At 42.7% G+C, this 14,888-nt stretch overlaps 1 protein-coding gene across 4 annotated transcripts in view; it reads left to right on the top strand.

Moving 5' to 3' along the window:
* The first annotated feature begins 793 nt into the window (after positions 1-793).
* The window catches only part of myo18ab (myosin XVIIIAb), a 146,936-nt gene continuing 132,841 nt past the window's right edge, over positions 794-14,888 (top strand). For all 4 annotated transcript variants that reach the window (XM_034206501.1, XM_034206545.1, XM_034206493.1 and 1 more), the window contains exons 1-2: positions 794-950; positions 4,699-5,821. In XM_034206501.1, the coding sequence (XP_034062392.1) occupies positions 4,808-5,821 (1,014 nt within the window). In that variant the 5' untranslated portion in view covers positions 794-950; positions 4,699-4,807. The remainder of the gene's footprint in view (positions 951-4,698; positions 5,822-14,888) is intronic.

Raw genomic sequence — 14,888 nt, 5'->3', positions numbered from 1 at the left:
TTAGGTCTATGTATAATCAAGAAGACTAGTTGTGGAAGCATGCAATATTTGCTTACTAGAAATAAAGGCTAAGAGGAATTCATTTAGAAAAGTATTAGACAAATTGAACAATTGACCATTGGTGGAAAAAGTGCTTAGGCCCTTTACTTGAGTTAAAGTTAAATTACTATGGTCTTAAAATAATCCATTACAAAGTCCTGCATTAAAAATGTTACTTAAGTACAGAAGTATTATCAGTAAAATGTAAATGATATATTCACGATAAATAGTTATTCTATGATATCAGTAGGAAATACATGTCAAATCATTTAAATGTTGTTTGTCAATGTGAAGCCAATTTTAGATATGTTTCAAAATGCTGTGTATATTAAAAAATTAGTAAGTATAAGTATATCCACATTTTTTACTTTTTACATTCCAACACTGCAATTGACATTGAGGAGAACATGAATGTTTGCACAAACGTGACAAATGTCCATCATCGGGTGAATCAAAATCAGGGGGTCACCACCAACATTCACCTCAAATGTTGAGAGATATTTGACATAATACATTTGTAATAAGCTGCAGGTAAATTAAGGAGATCGTGTAAGCCATTAGAATTCATCCTCTGGGGACCATGCATGTCTGAACAAAATCCCATTTTAGTCCAATAGCCTACATGTTAGAAGTTTCAGTCTGGCACAAAGTGACTTGAAGTACAATGGTGTTAGTAGTGTTGATCCTGTTACTAGGATGGTGCGAAATGCGAGTTGTAGCCCCCTGTCTATCCGGCAAGGGGCGCTGAGCGGCTTTGGCTGCTGCAGGGCGCCTCCGAGCGGGGCTGGCAGTGGGAGCAGCCGGCTATCATAGCGCTAGCTGAAAGCCAGTCTGCGGCTTCTGTTCCTGACGAGCCGAGCTGCGCCCAGAAACAAGGCACCAGCGGTGCTCCATAGTTGTCCTGGAGAACAGTGAGTACTTCTATCTACATAAACATGCGTGTGGGGCACTGGGTGTTTGAAGCCAGCCTTGTGGAGGCAGGCGGGCGATCGGGCTCAATGGGTCATTTTCACAGGATCCCAGTATATTGTTCTTGTTCCAGGATTTGCCCCACCAAAGAAGAGGGCAGAGAACCGAGGCTGTGGCTGGAGCCAATCAAGCTATTTAGCTAGCTAGGTGGCTCAGTCCAAAGTTGCAGAAAATCATTATGAATGACTTATGGCTTTTATATCTGGTGCTTTTTTGTTTGCGGTTTAATAAAATGGCAAATATTTGTTAGTAGGTAACGTTACCCTCCACCTACGAAACGGTAGCTCGGCTAGCTAATGTAGCCGAAAAGCTACACCTATTTAGCGCTGTCATGCTTTTTGTCCCCTGACTTCACATTAAATGCAGAGTGGGGCTAATAAATGTTGCTTTGTGTATGCTTCAGTGCCAGGTGTTAGCATCGTTTCACCCTCAGCAGCCATTAGATAAACAGAAGAAAGCATTAAACACCAGCACCGTTAGCGTTTAATGTCCCCTAGCTCTGGTTATTGGTTATTATACACACACCGTGATGTTGACACTAAAGCTGACCATTCACTCTGGCCCTGTCTGTAGTCAAAGATTACAGTCACTGACTCAAAAGCAGAGGTGGAAAACAAAGCACATTTATAAGTACTGTACTCAAGTACAATTTTGAGGGATTTGTACTTAACTTTAGTATTCTAATTTGTTGCTACTTTGTTCTTCTACCCAACTACAACTCATATGTTAATAGTGTACTTTTACTCCACTACATTAATTTAATTCCTTTTGTTACTTGAATACCTGGAATAACATTTGCAAGCTACCCTGCAGTATACAAAGTAATTTAAACTAGCTGCAACTTTACCAGCTTTGATAACACTTTAATTATCAATAATTATAAAACATATGGTATGAAATGGACCAATCTGCATAATGACTAGAGTACTTTTACTTTTGGTAATCTAAGTATATTTTGATGCTAATACTTTTTCACTTTTACTTTTGAGTTACATTAGATTTCAGGACTTTTATTTGTATTCTAAAATTCTTGTAGTTTAACTTTTACCCAAGCACTTCTTCCACCTCTGGTGAAAAGGAGCTTTTAGGACACTTGTATTACTGTTCTGGTTTAATTGTTCCTATATAATCCACTGAGAAGCACTACATTTTTCTAAAATGTCAACTTAATCCTGAGGCGATGAGTGGTAATGTTTCAGCACCCTGAAGCACTGTATTTTTACTACGATATTATTATTGTCTCAGTGTAGTTGAACACCCTAGCTGGGAGTTCATAGTATCCTTCAGGCCCAATCTCCCATAATGAGAGGTACTGTTGAGAGGAGTCTGTGTGTGTCTCTCAGCAAATAATGGGAACCAGGCTGGAGGATAATAATAATAACTTTAATTTATATAGCGCCTTTCATTAACCCAAGCAACGTCGCTTAACAAGAAACATATAAGGACAAGACATAATGACATAAAACAGGGGGCAGAAATGGAAGTGTTACATTGCGGGGGGGGAAGCGAGTTATTGTTGGAAGGCTTTGTTGAACAGATGAGTTTTCAGGGTAGATTTGAAGATATTCAGAGAAGGGACGTTACGGATTTCAGTAGGGAGGGAGGGGGCAGCGACACTGAAGGCACGGTCCCCGAAGGTGCGGAGGCGTGAATGGGGAATGGAGAGCAGGCCGGAGTCTGAGGATCGAAGGGTGCAGGACAGGATGTATGGGTGGAGGAGATCTGTGAGGTACTGAGGGGAGAGGGCATGGAGGGACTTGTAGGTCACGAGGAGGAATTTGTAGGTGATGCAGGACTTGACCGGAGCCAGTGGAGGTTGAAGAGAGTGGGGGTGATGTGCTGCCAGCGTTTGGTGTGTGTGAGAACCCTGGCAGCTGAGTTCTGGATGTACTGGAGCCTGTCCAGGGTTTTGCTGGGAGCCCCGGACAGGAGTCCGTTGCTGGAGCCCAGACGGGAGGTAATGAAACAATGAATGAGCTTCTCTGCAACAGAGTCGGAGAGTGATGGCCGGAGTCTGGATATGTTTCTGAGGTGGAAGAAGGCTGATTTTGATACTGACTTGATGTGGTTCTGAAATGAAAGGGTTGAATCCAATACAATGCCAAGGTTGCGGACCTGAGTGGATGGTGAGATGATGGAATCGTCAATGTTGAGGAGCAGATCTCCAACCTTCCCGAGCAGTGCCTTGGGGGCCACAACCATGAGCTCAGTTTTATTACTGTTAAGTTTGAGTAGGTTGGTGGTCATCCAGGTTTTAATTTCATGGAGGCAGTTGATTAGTGACTGAGGGGGGAGATCGGCAGAGGGTTTTGTGCTGATGTACAGTTGGGTGTCGTCGGCGTAGGAGTGGAAACAGACCATGGCTGCGGATGATATCACTAATCGGAAGGATGTATATTGTGAATAGAAGGGGACCCCGCACAGAGCCTTGCGGGACTCCATGATTGACGGAAGCACAGGGGGAGCTGCAGCCAGCGTGTGTGACAAACTGTGTCCGCTCAGAGAGGTATGAGTGGAAGAAGGATAAGGCAGAGTCAGTGAGTCCAAGGAGTTCAGACAGGAGGGTGAGGAGGATATTATGAGATATGGTGTCAAAGGCTGCAGAGAGGTCTAGGATAATTAGTGTAGTGATGAAAACTGAGTCAGCTGCGATGAGGAGGTCATTGGTGATTTTGATCAGGGCGGTCTCGGTGCTGTGGTTGGTCCGGTAGGCAGATTGAAATGGTTCATAGAGCTCATGGTTGGACATGTGATGGTGGAGTTGGTCGGCAACTGCTCTTTCCAAGATTTTGGATGGATGGAATTGCGGACTGCTTGTGGCAAGAAGAGTTCTTAATTGTTGTGGGTTTGGAGAGACCCAGTAAAAAAACAAGGCCAGGAATGTGTTTTGGTCCTTCCAAGCACATCCAATGAAATATCAGAGTGTTGGAGGTCTTTAGTGATGTAGGCCTGTACCTTATACAATGCTGTGAGACTTCTGAGGCAGATTTCTGCAACAAAGTGGAGTAAACTATACAATAGCCAGATGTTACTGGGAAGTAAGATATTTAAAACGCTTGCCACTTCCGTTAGTAGTTATATCCCGTTATCAATGATGTCACTTATCTAGGCAATATAATACTTAAATGATTATATGTAATTGCACATAATTTAATATCTGATAAAGTTCCAGGTTGATTTATTGTCATTTATTGGGTTACACACGAAAATACAGTTGTAGTCCCTTTATGCAGCACCAGAAAAAAACAAAGCTATTTTTGAAGGTGGAGTTTGAAGGATGAGTTGAAGAGGGAAGAAGCTGCTCTGTAGTCTGGTGGTGCAGCAGCAGATACCGCTGTCCAGATGACAGCACGTTATATTGTCCTCTAATGTCTTTCGGACTCTGCGAAGGCACCCCACAGTGTTTAGTTCTCAAGTATATTTTTGCTAATAACAAAAAGAGCCCTCAAAGAGATCTTTCAAATGTTGACTTAAAAGATCCCAAACCTTAACAAATGCCCTAAAAGTCATGGCAAACATATTGTCACATCAATCATTTGAATGTTTTTGATTGTTTTGAGAAAACATTATATTATAGGCTTTTGAATATATATATTAGTTTTATTAGCTGTATTCAGCTAAAAACAAGATTTTTTTAAATTAATATTTTGTATACTTGACACAGTTTGTTCTCCTTTTCTCTTTCCCCAGGGGGTTCATCCCTGTCGGTCACAACAAAAGCGTCTTTGAACTGGACCTCCATCTCGGTAGAGAAAATAGATTAACGGTGGACGGAAAAGGCATCGTCTAGTTTGTCACCATGTTTAATCTGATGAAAAAGGACAAGGAGAGGGAAGGGAGTAAGAAGGACAAGAAGGATAAGAAGGAGAGGATGTCTGCAGCAGAGCTGCGCAGCCTGGAAGAGATGAGCATGCGGCGTGGCTTCTTCAACCTGAAGAGGGAGTCCAAGCGTGAGTCCAAGACCAAACTGGAGATCTCTAACCCCATTCCCATCAAAGTGGCCAGCAGCAACGAGCTCACCCTCACTGACATAGAATCGGATGGCTTGAGCAACCGCAGCAGCATGGTTTTTGATGATCAGCTGAGCGCCGCCAGCTCCACCGATGACCTGAAGGGGGAGGGCGGGGAAGGATCAGATGGACGTCGAGGCTCGGTACGGGATCGCGTTGCTCACTTCGGTTCCCTCGCCAAGACCAACTCCTCTCAGATGATGAAACGCTTCTCCTTCTCCCAGAAGAGTAAAGAAGAGAGCCCTTCGGAGAGCTCCACCCCCTCAGGCCAGAACTCTGCTGCCCCGTCCCCGCAGGTGGAAAGCAAAGTCTTCAGCATGCTCCGCAAACACAGCCTGAGGCAGCAGCCTGAATTTGCACCTGAGCCCCAAAAAGTCTACGTCCCTGAGGTGGTCGACAAGACCTTCCCCGCACAGCTTCAGCTGCCGGCTGTGGTCGCACCGAGCGCACCAGAGATCCGTGAGCTGGAGCTCCAACGGCGCAACACTGGCGACTTTGGGTTTTCGTTGCGTCGCACCACCATGCTGGACCACAGCCCTGACGGAGGAGTGTACAGGCGTGTCGTCCACTTTGCAGAGCCCGGCGCCGGGACCAAGGACCTGGCGCTGGGGCTGGTGCCTGGCGACAGGCTGGTGGAGATAAACGGACGCAACGTGGAGAACAAGAGCCGGGACGAGATAGTGGAGATGATCCGTCAGTCGGGGGACACGGTGAGGCTGAAGGTGCAGGCCATCCTGGAGCTGAGCGAGCTGAGCCGCTGCTGGCTGAGGAACACCGAGGGGATGCGCAGGGAGGCCCGACAAGTAAGCAGCTCTTTACAAACTCTTAAACTATCTTCGCCACGAGTGCTGCTCTCTTTCTATATCTTGGCAGGTTGACTGTCTTCTAATCTGAAACTCTTTCAGTGTTTCCTCACAGTTTTTTGAGTGCCGTGTTTCAGAATATTTTTTACAGGCAGATTTTCTGATACATCAATGTGCCAGATTCTCATGTCTAATCATGACGTGGGGGCTGATGCCTGTTAGATGACAGTCAAGTCAAGGTTTCCTGCTTTGAATGTAAAGCTTCAAGACTTAATTCATTGAAAATAATCGCCTTGATTCTTAACTTGTTTTAAGGATTTGCTTACATTGATTCCCCTTTTTTTACATTCCTATATTTTCTCAACGGATCTCCATTTCAACATTTCAGAGCATATCTATGATTTTGTGATGGCCTCTACATGCCTCTTGTTTACTGCTGTATTACTGCCAGAAAAGCATTTAATGCCTTCACAAGTCCAACTCAAATTAGATTGCATATGCTACTGCTTAATGTCTCATCTACAGTTATTGTTTGTGTTTCTAAGACATGCTACCAAGTGCCTGATCGTGATGTAAGAGACAACGGTTCAGTGTTTTTATTTTGTGAGACTATGGTATGTGGACCTTGGACTATCTAGTGGGTCTTGGGATTTGCTCCCCTGGAACAATATTTTATACATTTCTATAGTTAAATATATTAATCTGGTGTTGCACATAATTACAGGTTTAGATTACAGAAAAAAGTTTGTGAAAAATGTCTATCCATATCAATCCAAGCCACCACCCAGCCCCCAAAATAACCCTTGCTTTAATTCCTTTATACATCATGTTTCCTTGTATATGGTGTCAGAGTGGAAATAAAATGTGCTTTTTATAGTACAAAGAAACTTGTTTTTAACAGTGCATATGACAAAAAATCCTTTTGCATGTTGTCTATAGGCGTATTCACACCGCAGTACTTTTCCCACAAAGGTTCATGAGAACTTAGTTCATGAGAACTCTTTTGTCGCGTTCACACCAAAAAGAGCTGGTACTAAAATTAGTTCATGAGAACCTTTTCACCCCTTTTTCCGTCCCTGCTAGAGAGTAGGGACTTTCGTGGGAGAAAAAGGTTCCTATTTCTGATTGGCTGGGCGGATTGCAAACCACGCCCCGTAAAACTCCCAAAAAGTTTTGTGAAGCCGCCATTTTATTATCCTTGCATTAGCATTATTAGCATTAGCATTAGCCCAGCGCAGAAACACAGAGAGACTAACTTATGGCAACACAAAATAAAACATGGGAGCGGTGGAGATGAGGAGGTGTCGGAGTTCTGGCGATTTACTTGGAAGTCCCCAACTCCGGGGACTTCCGGCCGGGGACTTTGGGCGGCAGTATACGCCGTGAAGTGGTTTGCGGCCTGCCAGTAAACCCAAAGCAGAAGAAGAAGAAGTGACGTCAGCGGCTTCATTTGCCTAATCCACCCCCAGGGACTTATTCCGGTGTGAACGCGATCTGTACTTAGTTCATGAGAACTAAAGTGTTCTCATGAACTAGGTTCTCATGAACCTTTGTGGGAAAAGTACTACGGTGTGAATGCGCCTAATGCAGATGACTCTGTAAAAAAAGTGACTAACCCAAAGCCGATGGATGCCAACAGTCACAGATAACCCTTTTGTTTTTTCCTGAAACTCTAGTGGGAAAAGCTAAGTGGAAGGCCATTATTTTTGCCTTTTTTTATTGGTTTCAATTAGGGTGGCAAAATTCCGGGAATTTTCAAAGACGGAAACTTTCCATGGGAATGAACGGGAATTAACTGGGAATAAACTGGGAATTTTCAAAATTGAAGGTTGACTCTTCATAGGGAACTTAAATATAGTTGGGGAAAGTATATTTTAGCATAATCTTGACTAAAACAAACGGATGCCATTCAAGTACACTTGAATATCCATGCCATAGCACACTGCTTACTGCATGGCTATTGAGACCACACACCCGACAGGCACTGTGTATTCCTCCATCACATGCACAGATGATTTCGAGAAGACTGGATCACACTATGGGACTTTTTGGAGGGAGAAGGGCTCTTTTCATTTAACATTTTGAATGGGACTTTGTGGGGATTTTTGGATGGGGGGTGCATTTCTGTTCATTTTTTAATGAGTGGGGTTGGGGGGGATGAGTAATATTTAACTCAACATTCCTGTTTTCGTTCTTCAATGAAACAAATAATTGTTCAATAAAATAATTAAAACTTGTTCTGTTCTACTTAAAAAATAAAAGAAAACATGTTGAAATGTCATGTTTTTTTTTAAAATTTGCATCGAATATTTCAAAAATTCCCCAGCTTAACTTCCCATGGAAACTTTCCGGAAATGTTCCGCCCCTTTGTAACCCCAGTTTCAATAGTAGCACTCTTAATACAGAGTCCACATCAGTACGTTTTGTCAGTGAGATCTCTTCCCAGACTGTCTCTTACAGGGAGACTTCACAGTATTGGGAACTTGGGCTAAATGTAGCTATATTTATTTAACTTGCAACAGAAAAAGGCGATGGCTGGTTTGAACCTGGCAGGTGTACAAGTCCATCATCTGCTGGAAACAAAGTCCATGCAGGGCTTGTACAACACTAGTCTTGGCTGCTTTATATCGTTGCATACTGACTATGTTTGGTGTGACGAAACGTACATACTGTGGTCTATGGAAAACTGATCATATGATTTCCAATTGGAAGAGTTTTGTAGAAGGTCAGCATTTACAGTAGTGTCCTGCATCAGAGGACTTTGTTTGTTTGCCTCTGTTGGCCATGGTTCAAGAGTCCTTGTGACACTGTCAGACTGAAAGGGACTCTAACCCCCCCCACCCTTCTCACCACAATTGGATTCATCTGCTCCTGGAGGCGAGGCAGAGAGTGACTATATGTGGCCCATGTTGTCCTTTTCCTGACAAGAGACAGAAGATGTGACTGGGTGTGGAAGCTCTCACATAAGAGACTTACTTTGAGTTATGTGAGGAGCTGCTCTAATGACTTCCATGGAGCAAACAGGAAGTGCACAGTGGAGGGAGCTTTGTTGAAGTGTTTAGTGTTGGGCCAGACACACACACACACACACACACACACACACACATACACACACACACACACACACACACACACACTTCCTCTCCTTTAACTTCATGAGCCAATTGGCTGATTTGTGTATGTGTGTGTGTTAAACAGCAGGCATGTGTACACCTCTTTGTCCTCTTCAACGGATATCAGCAGCCCGAGTGCTGGTTTAAATAAAGGAGAGGAGAGGGCAACCACTCAGTTCAACAAAGTGACACTGCACCTGCCAGGTCTAACAATGTAGCTTGGTGCAGTAATGTATTTTTGTTGGCCGATCAGGAATTTATCATGGCATCGCCATCGGCCTCCATCAACAAAACACATCGATTTTTCCATTAGATTTTGGATAATAGCAGAAAATAAGCTCTGTGGCAAACAAACATTTATGATGCTTATGACTAGTTTGGTATCAACAACACTTTGACATATTTAGCGTGAACATAATCGGCAGAACTTAAAAGCTAGTGTTAGGCCATGAACAAACTACATTATGGTGCATTATGACTTCACATTAACACAGCTGAACTAAAGGTGTACTCATGGTCAGCGCAATGACGTTCAGTAGTTGACTTTGATGCTTACAGCTGGCCTTAGGTCTGTTTTTATTGTCTATCATTATATATATATATATATACCAGATTTTGTTTCTTGTTTAATCAATTATTGGATTGGACTAGAACAATTTCAGAAAATAATTAAAGTGCCTATCACGATTCCTCAGAGACTGTCTTCAATTTGACAAAATCTAGATCTCAGAATTTTGGGAGGACAGTTTTAACATAACTATATATGAAAAATATATCCATCATTTCCACATGTTTATGGACTAGAATAATCCTCTTGAAGAAGAAAGATTGGGGTTGACTATGTAATGTCTTGCTGGGAGCTAATCCTCAATAGGTTAAACAGCTGAAGTCAGGCAGCATTGTGTCAGTCCACCCAAAGCTGCAGACAGGAGTCTGCCCCACAGACATGAACTCAGGAAGAGTTAATGAACACAGACAGGATGCACCTTTTATTTTCGCTATGAGCGGTATGAGCCGGATATTCTAAGAAAAGCACTGGGATGTCTTGGAGAAGGAGGAAACATTTTCACCCTAAAGCAACAAATACAAAAACGACTGGCTCCAGTTAGCTCGGCTAGATGCACAAGATCTTTTGCCACTGATCATTTTAAGCATCAAGTGATAGGAGTAATTTAGGTAGGCCTGCTGTGTTTTTTAAATGTCTTGTGTCATTGTACATAAACTTAGATTCATATTTAAAATGAAATAATAAAAAATCACAATAAGTTAGCATTTAATACTTAGCGTTTTCACTTGTTTCAAAGTCAATGTTTTTTTGAATGCGTTTGTGTTTAAACATTGGAAATAGGGTCTTAGGTTTATGCAAGTTTACGCATTTTTCACAGAGGGTTCAAGAAGAAAAATATGTCAGTAAACACCCCACTGGTTTGCTTCCTAAGCTTCTATGTGTAGAAATGGCGGTCGCTTACAAGTGTGTTTAATGGACCACCAATCGCCATCATGCTGAACATGAGCCGCCTTTAGCTTAGTGATCTTGATGCGAAGTCCTGTGTCAGTTGATGAGAAGTCACCTTAGCACCTGGCTCATTCCCAGCTAATACGCTAGCTTCTACTGCAAAAAGATAGCTTTTGACTTTTGTAAATTGCATTTACACTTCAAAAATAATAAAAGTGGTGTTAATATGTGAATCCTGAGGAACAAAATATCAAAGCACCATACATGTGCATTTTCTGCAATTATCCAACATCAAATCCCTTTGGTTTTTGTTTGGGGAGCCCTTGCAATGCTAACGTCAAGGTCAGCCTACAAAAATACGTCATCACTTCCCCCTAACCCTCCCTGTGTAGGAATTAGGGATGTTATGTGGAGAATCCAGGTCTAGCTGAACCTGATGTGCAGCATTCACTGCTTCAAAGGCAAACAGAGGACAACCCAGTCTGGGCCTTCAGCGTCCTCGGCTTCACCTCTGTGTCTCCAACAAGACTTCTCTCTATAGGAGGCTTCTGCTTCACATGTACCTTAGCACCTGGCTCATTCCTAGTGTTCCTCCTGTGTACTGTCTAGGATGTTCATTTAGATGTTTGATTAATAGTTAATTCAATCAATCCAGTACTTCGCATTGAATACATTTTTAATGCAGACTCATAAACAGACCGCAGAAAGCCAGAACAATAGAACCACCCAGAGTTCTTAAGGTCTTTTGTTTCAATAGTCTAGCTCTTTGGATTAAAATGTGTTTCATCTATTTGAACTTCAATGCTTTAGAGCAGGGGTCTTCAACGTTTTTCAGGCTAGGGACCCCCAAACTGATGGAGAGCTGGAGCATGGACCCCCCTACTATATGTATAGCATACAATTGTGTTTTATATTAAACGGGGCCTAGTGCCGTGTATAAACATAGCTACTCTGTTATTGTACATTCAATACTAAGCTATTCAAATAATACACAGGTTAATATATTCATGTTTTTATTTTAAACATGTGCAAGGTACAGGGTGGCCGTGCCACTGCCATTTATAAACATACATCTTGCACGGAACACAGAGCTATTAAAAATAATTCACAGATTTTAACTTTAAACATACATGTAGAAGGGACAGTGAATCCTCAAACCATCTGTGGATGGCACACGTACTCCCACATTAGTGAGATGTGACCCTGATGAGTAGCACACAGCTTATCTAACCTTGGACGGATGGAGGTTGTCAGGCAGAGGGTCATATCAGCCTCAGGCTGCAGCCTTGACCTGTATTTGTTTTTCAAGTAAGTGAGTGAGGAAAATCCACTTTCGCAAAGATAGGTTGTTGCAAAAGGCAAAAGGCTCATCATAGCTTTTCCTGCCAATTGCGGAAAGTCGTTCTGGCAAGAGATCCAGAACTGGGTGAGTGGTTTTGTGTCATACATGTGTCTGAACGTACTGTCCGTGGATAGTTCGATTAGCTGATCCTCCTCTGTCACTGTCAGGCGTGTGCCGTCTGCTGCGTTGTCTGTGAATGGAAACAGTATCCATGTCTTGTCCCTGCGCCAGGAGTCAGCCTCAGAAAAGTAGTGCCCAAATTGTCCCTCGAGCGCCTCCAAATGCGCAAGAATTGCACGTGTTACGGGGGGCGAGAGCACAGCAGAATCTCCCTCAATTCTCAATAATATCGCATTCTGGGTCCTTAGTAAACTGGAGACTGAATAGGCTCTCGGCCAATCACGGGGAACCTGACAGTGCCAGCGTGTGTCATGCGGCCTCGTGATTGGCAGAGCAGCGATAGGGGCGGGTCCTCCCCTTTGTGTACAGAAGCCCTGGTGGGACAGGTCCGGGGTAGTCTCCTACTGTGAGTGAACCGGCGCCTAGCTTGAGATAGCTACTGTCTGTGTGTAGCTGAATGCGTGCATTGCTGACTGAAAGATAACGTCTTCTGCCTCCATTTTTCCGTTCGCTACAATATGCTGGATTCATGTTAATGTGCATTTAAGACATTTCAAGTTGTGGGAAAAACATTTTTGGACATTTTTCTTTTTTTTAAAGAAATATAACAAATTGTCTAATCAACCAAAGATTTCGCGACCCCCCCCTGCAGTATCTCCGCGGACCCACTGGGGGTCGCGGACCCCCTGTTGAAGACCTCTGCTTTAGAGTGGTGCAGGAATGAGTCCTAAACCCAGAAAGAGTCAGCATTCTACCCCTAATGGTTCCCTATGGTACTGTCTCGGAGTAAATTTCTTGTCTCCAAGTAAACAAGTTATTTGGTTAACCCAAGCTTAGAAAATATTTTGTTTTACGACAAAGAATATGTCAGTTAATGCCAAACTGTTGAATGATTAAAGCTGTTATGTAATCGGTGGTTGTTAACAATGAACTGAATGATACTACTACGTCATCAAACCAAGCACGGGTCTGCCTTTAGCTTGGCAGTTTTGATGTAAACGTATGCAACTTTAACCGCAGTTTGACACATAAGTATAATAACCGTCATTTTGCCACAAATCTTATTTTCTGCATTTATCCAAAATCCAATGAAAAAATCTCATTGCTTTTTGTCGAGGGAGCCCTTGTGCAATCACTGCTCCACTCTATTGTCATGTATGCATTCAAAGTGACCAGTAGTATCCACTTACTTGCTCTTTCTTCCTCCCTCACCCTCACTGCCGTCCTCCATAGTGGACCCTCAACCTTGCCTGTTCACTTTGGCACAGTTTTTGTTATTTCGATCTATTCAGGAAGCAATTGTGACTTAACTCGTTTCCACTTTTCTTTTTTTCCCCTACCCTCTCCGGGCTTGAACTATTTACTCAGAAAACCATATAAATAATGTTTTGAGATAATCCTGACCTACACTTACATTTTTTCCTAAAGATTTTCCTTTTGGCCATTATTTTACATTGAGAAGAGAGATATTTGAAAGAGAAGGAGGATGACATACAGAAAGGCTCACTAACATGTACTGGGGCAGTCGAGAAGACACAACTTAAAGTGTGTCGTGGTTCAGTCAAGTTACTGTTGAGTATGATGGTGTTAAGGTTTCTTGTAAAGCATTCCTGCAAAGATAAGTTTACAAAAACGTAAACTGAAATGGTAAAAGTATATTACCACTTTTTGACCACTACAGACATATGCTTCAATGGCCGGCTCAATGAATGGGGTTCGGCTCACACTGGTGGCTTGGTATGACAGCTTTCTGGTCTTACATCTTGCATCTGTCTCTAAAGTTCACTCTCCGGAATCAAGAGACGAGGGGGCAGTTTCACTTGATAGGAGAAACAGAACATTTGGTGTTCATCTCTGTGACCTTGCTCTTTGAGTTTAGTGTAAACTAAAGATAAAACTTATACTTGAAAATTGCTTTACGGTTGGTGTCCTAGTTAGGTGTTACTTAAATGAATTTTGGACATGTTGTCTTGTGGCTTGTTGTGTACATTGGTTATTTAATTCATTCTCATATTTCCCAGATATAATTAAGACAGAGGCTCTGCTAATTATCGCTCAGGAAGCTGGACCTGTTTTATTTGATATTAATGTATTCTTTTGACAACCCAATTAGCCTTTTGCTGGAAAGCTTTAAGCTGCAGCAGTAGTCCAGATTGGAGGGGCCTGAGAGGAGAGGAGAGGGGAGGAGAGGGGGGGCCGGAGCGTGGGAGAGAGGGGAGGTTAAAGTAGCAACAAGCCATCTTCACTTGGAAACAAACGGGAAGCAGGCTTCTCCCTTAAGGTCTCACTCTGGCATTTGTGGAATCTGCTTTGGAACAAATAGGCCACTTCCTGACTCTTTCCCCCGGGAGTTTCTTCTGGAGGGAGAGGAATGCACTTCTGAGGCTGAGGGAGAAGGGAGGGAACTTGTTGTTTGTCAATGTGTTATATGATAAATAATAATTGATATGATTTCTAAAACATGTCCACATGTCTACGCTCATAAGAAGGCTACATTATTCATCAGTTGTTTATATGTTTTAGACAGACATTAGTCCTTCATCACCTTTCATTTCAATGAGACCAGAACTAAAATTATTGTTTGTTTAATATTTTTCTAGAATATCATAGAAGAGTACTGATGAGACTTTGGTTCTCATAAATTTTGTCTCTTGTGTCGCATTGTAGCTTTTGAAGATAGCAAATGAATGCAGTAAAAAGCTAGCTTGAGTTGGCTGAGCTTGGTTAGCTTCAGTGTCCTTTTTAAATAGAAGATGTTGTAGTAGTGAGCAGAAAGGCTCTGAGTGTTGATGTGTGAGGACAGAGCAGACGAGACACTGGAATGCTACAGGACAAGTTAGGAGCGATGGCATGTGTGACACACGGCACGCACACACAGTTTGTTTTAAACCACATCATTGTGGAAACAATGGGCCAATTTAGCATGGAGCCAATGGTAGACAAAACCGTTGATGAACCTCAGAGAGGCGGTCTAATCAAGTTTACCTGCTGAAACGGTTTCGTTAATCACAGTAATTACTTAGGTGTGCTAGTTTC

Source organism: Gymnodraco acuticeps, unplaced genomic scaffold (assembly GCF_902827175.1).
Source record: "Gymnodraco acuticeps unplaced genomic scaffold, fGymAcu1.1, whole genome shotgun sequence".
NCBI classification, from domain to species: Eukaryota; Metazoa; Chordata; class Actinopteri; order Perciformes; family Bathydraconidae; genus Gymnodraco; species Gymnodraco acuticeps.
Note: the sequence above shows the minus strand (reverse complement) of the source record. Positions and strands in the feature narration are given on the sequence as shown.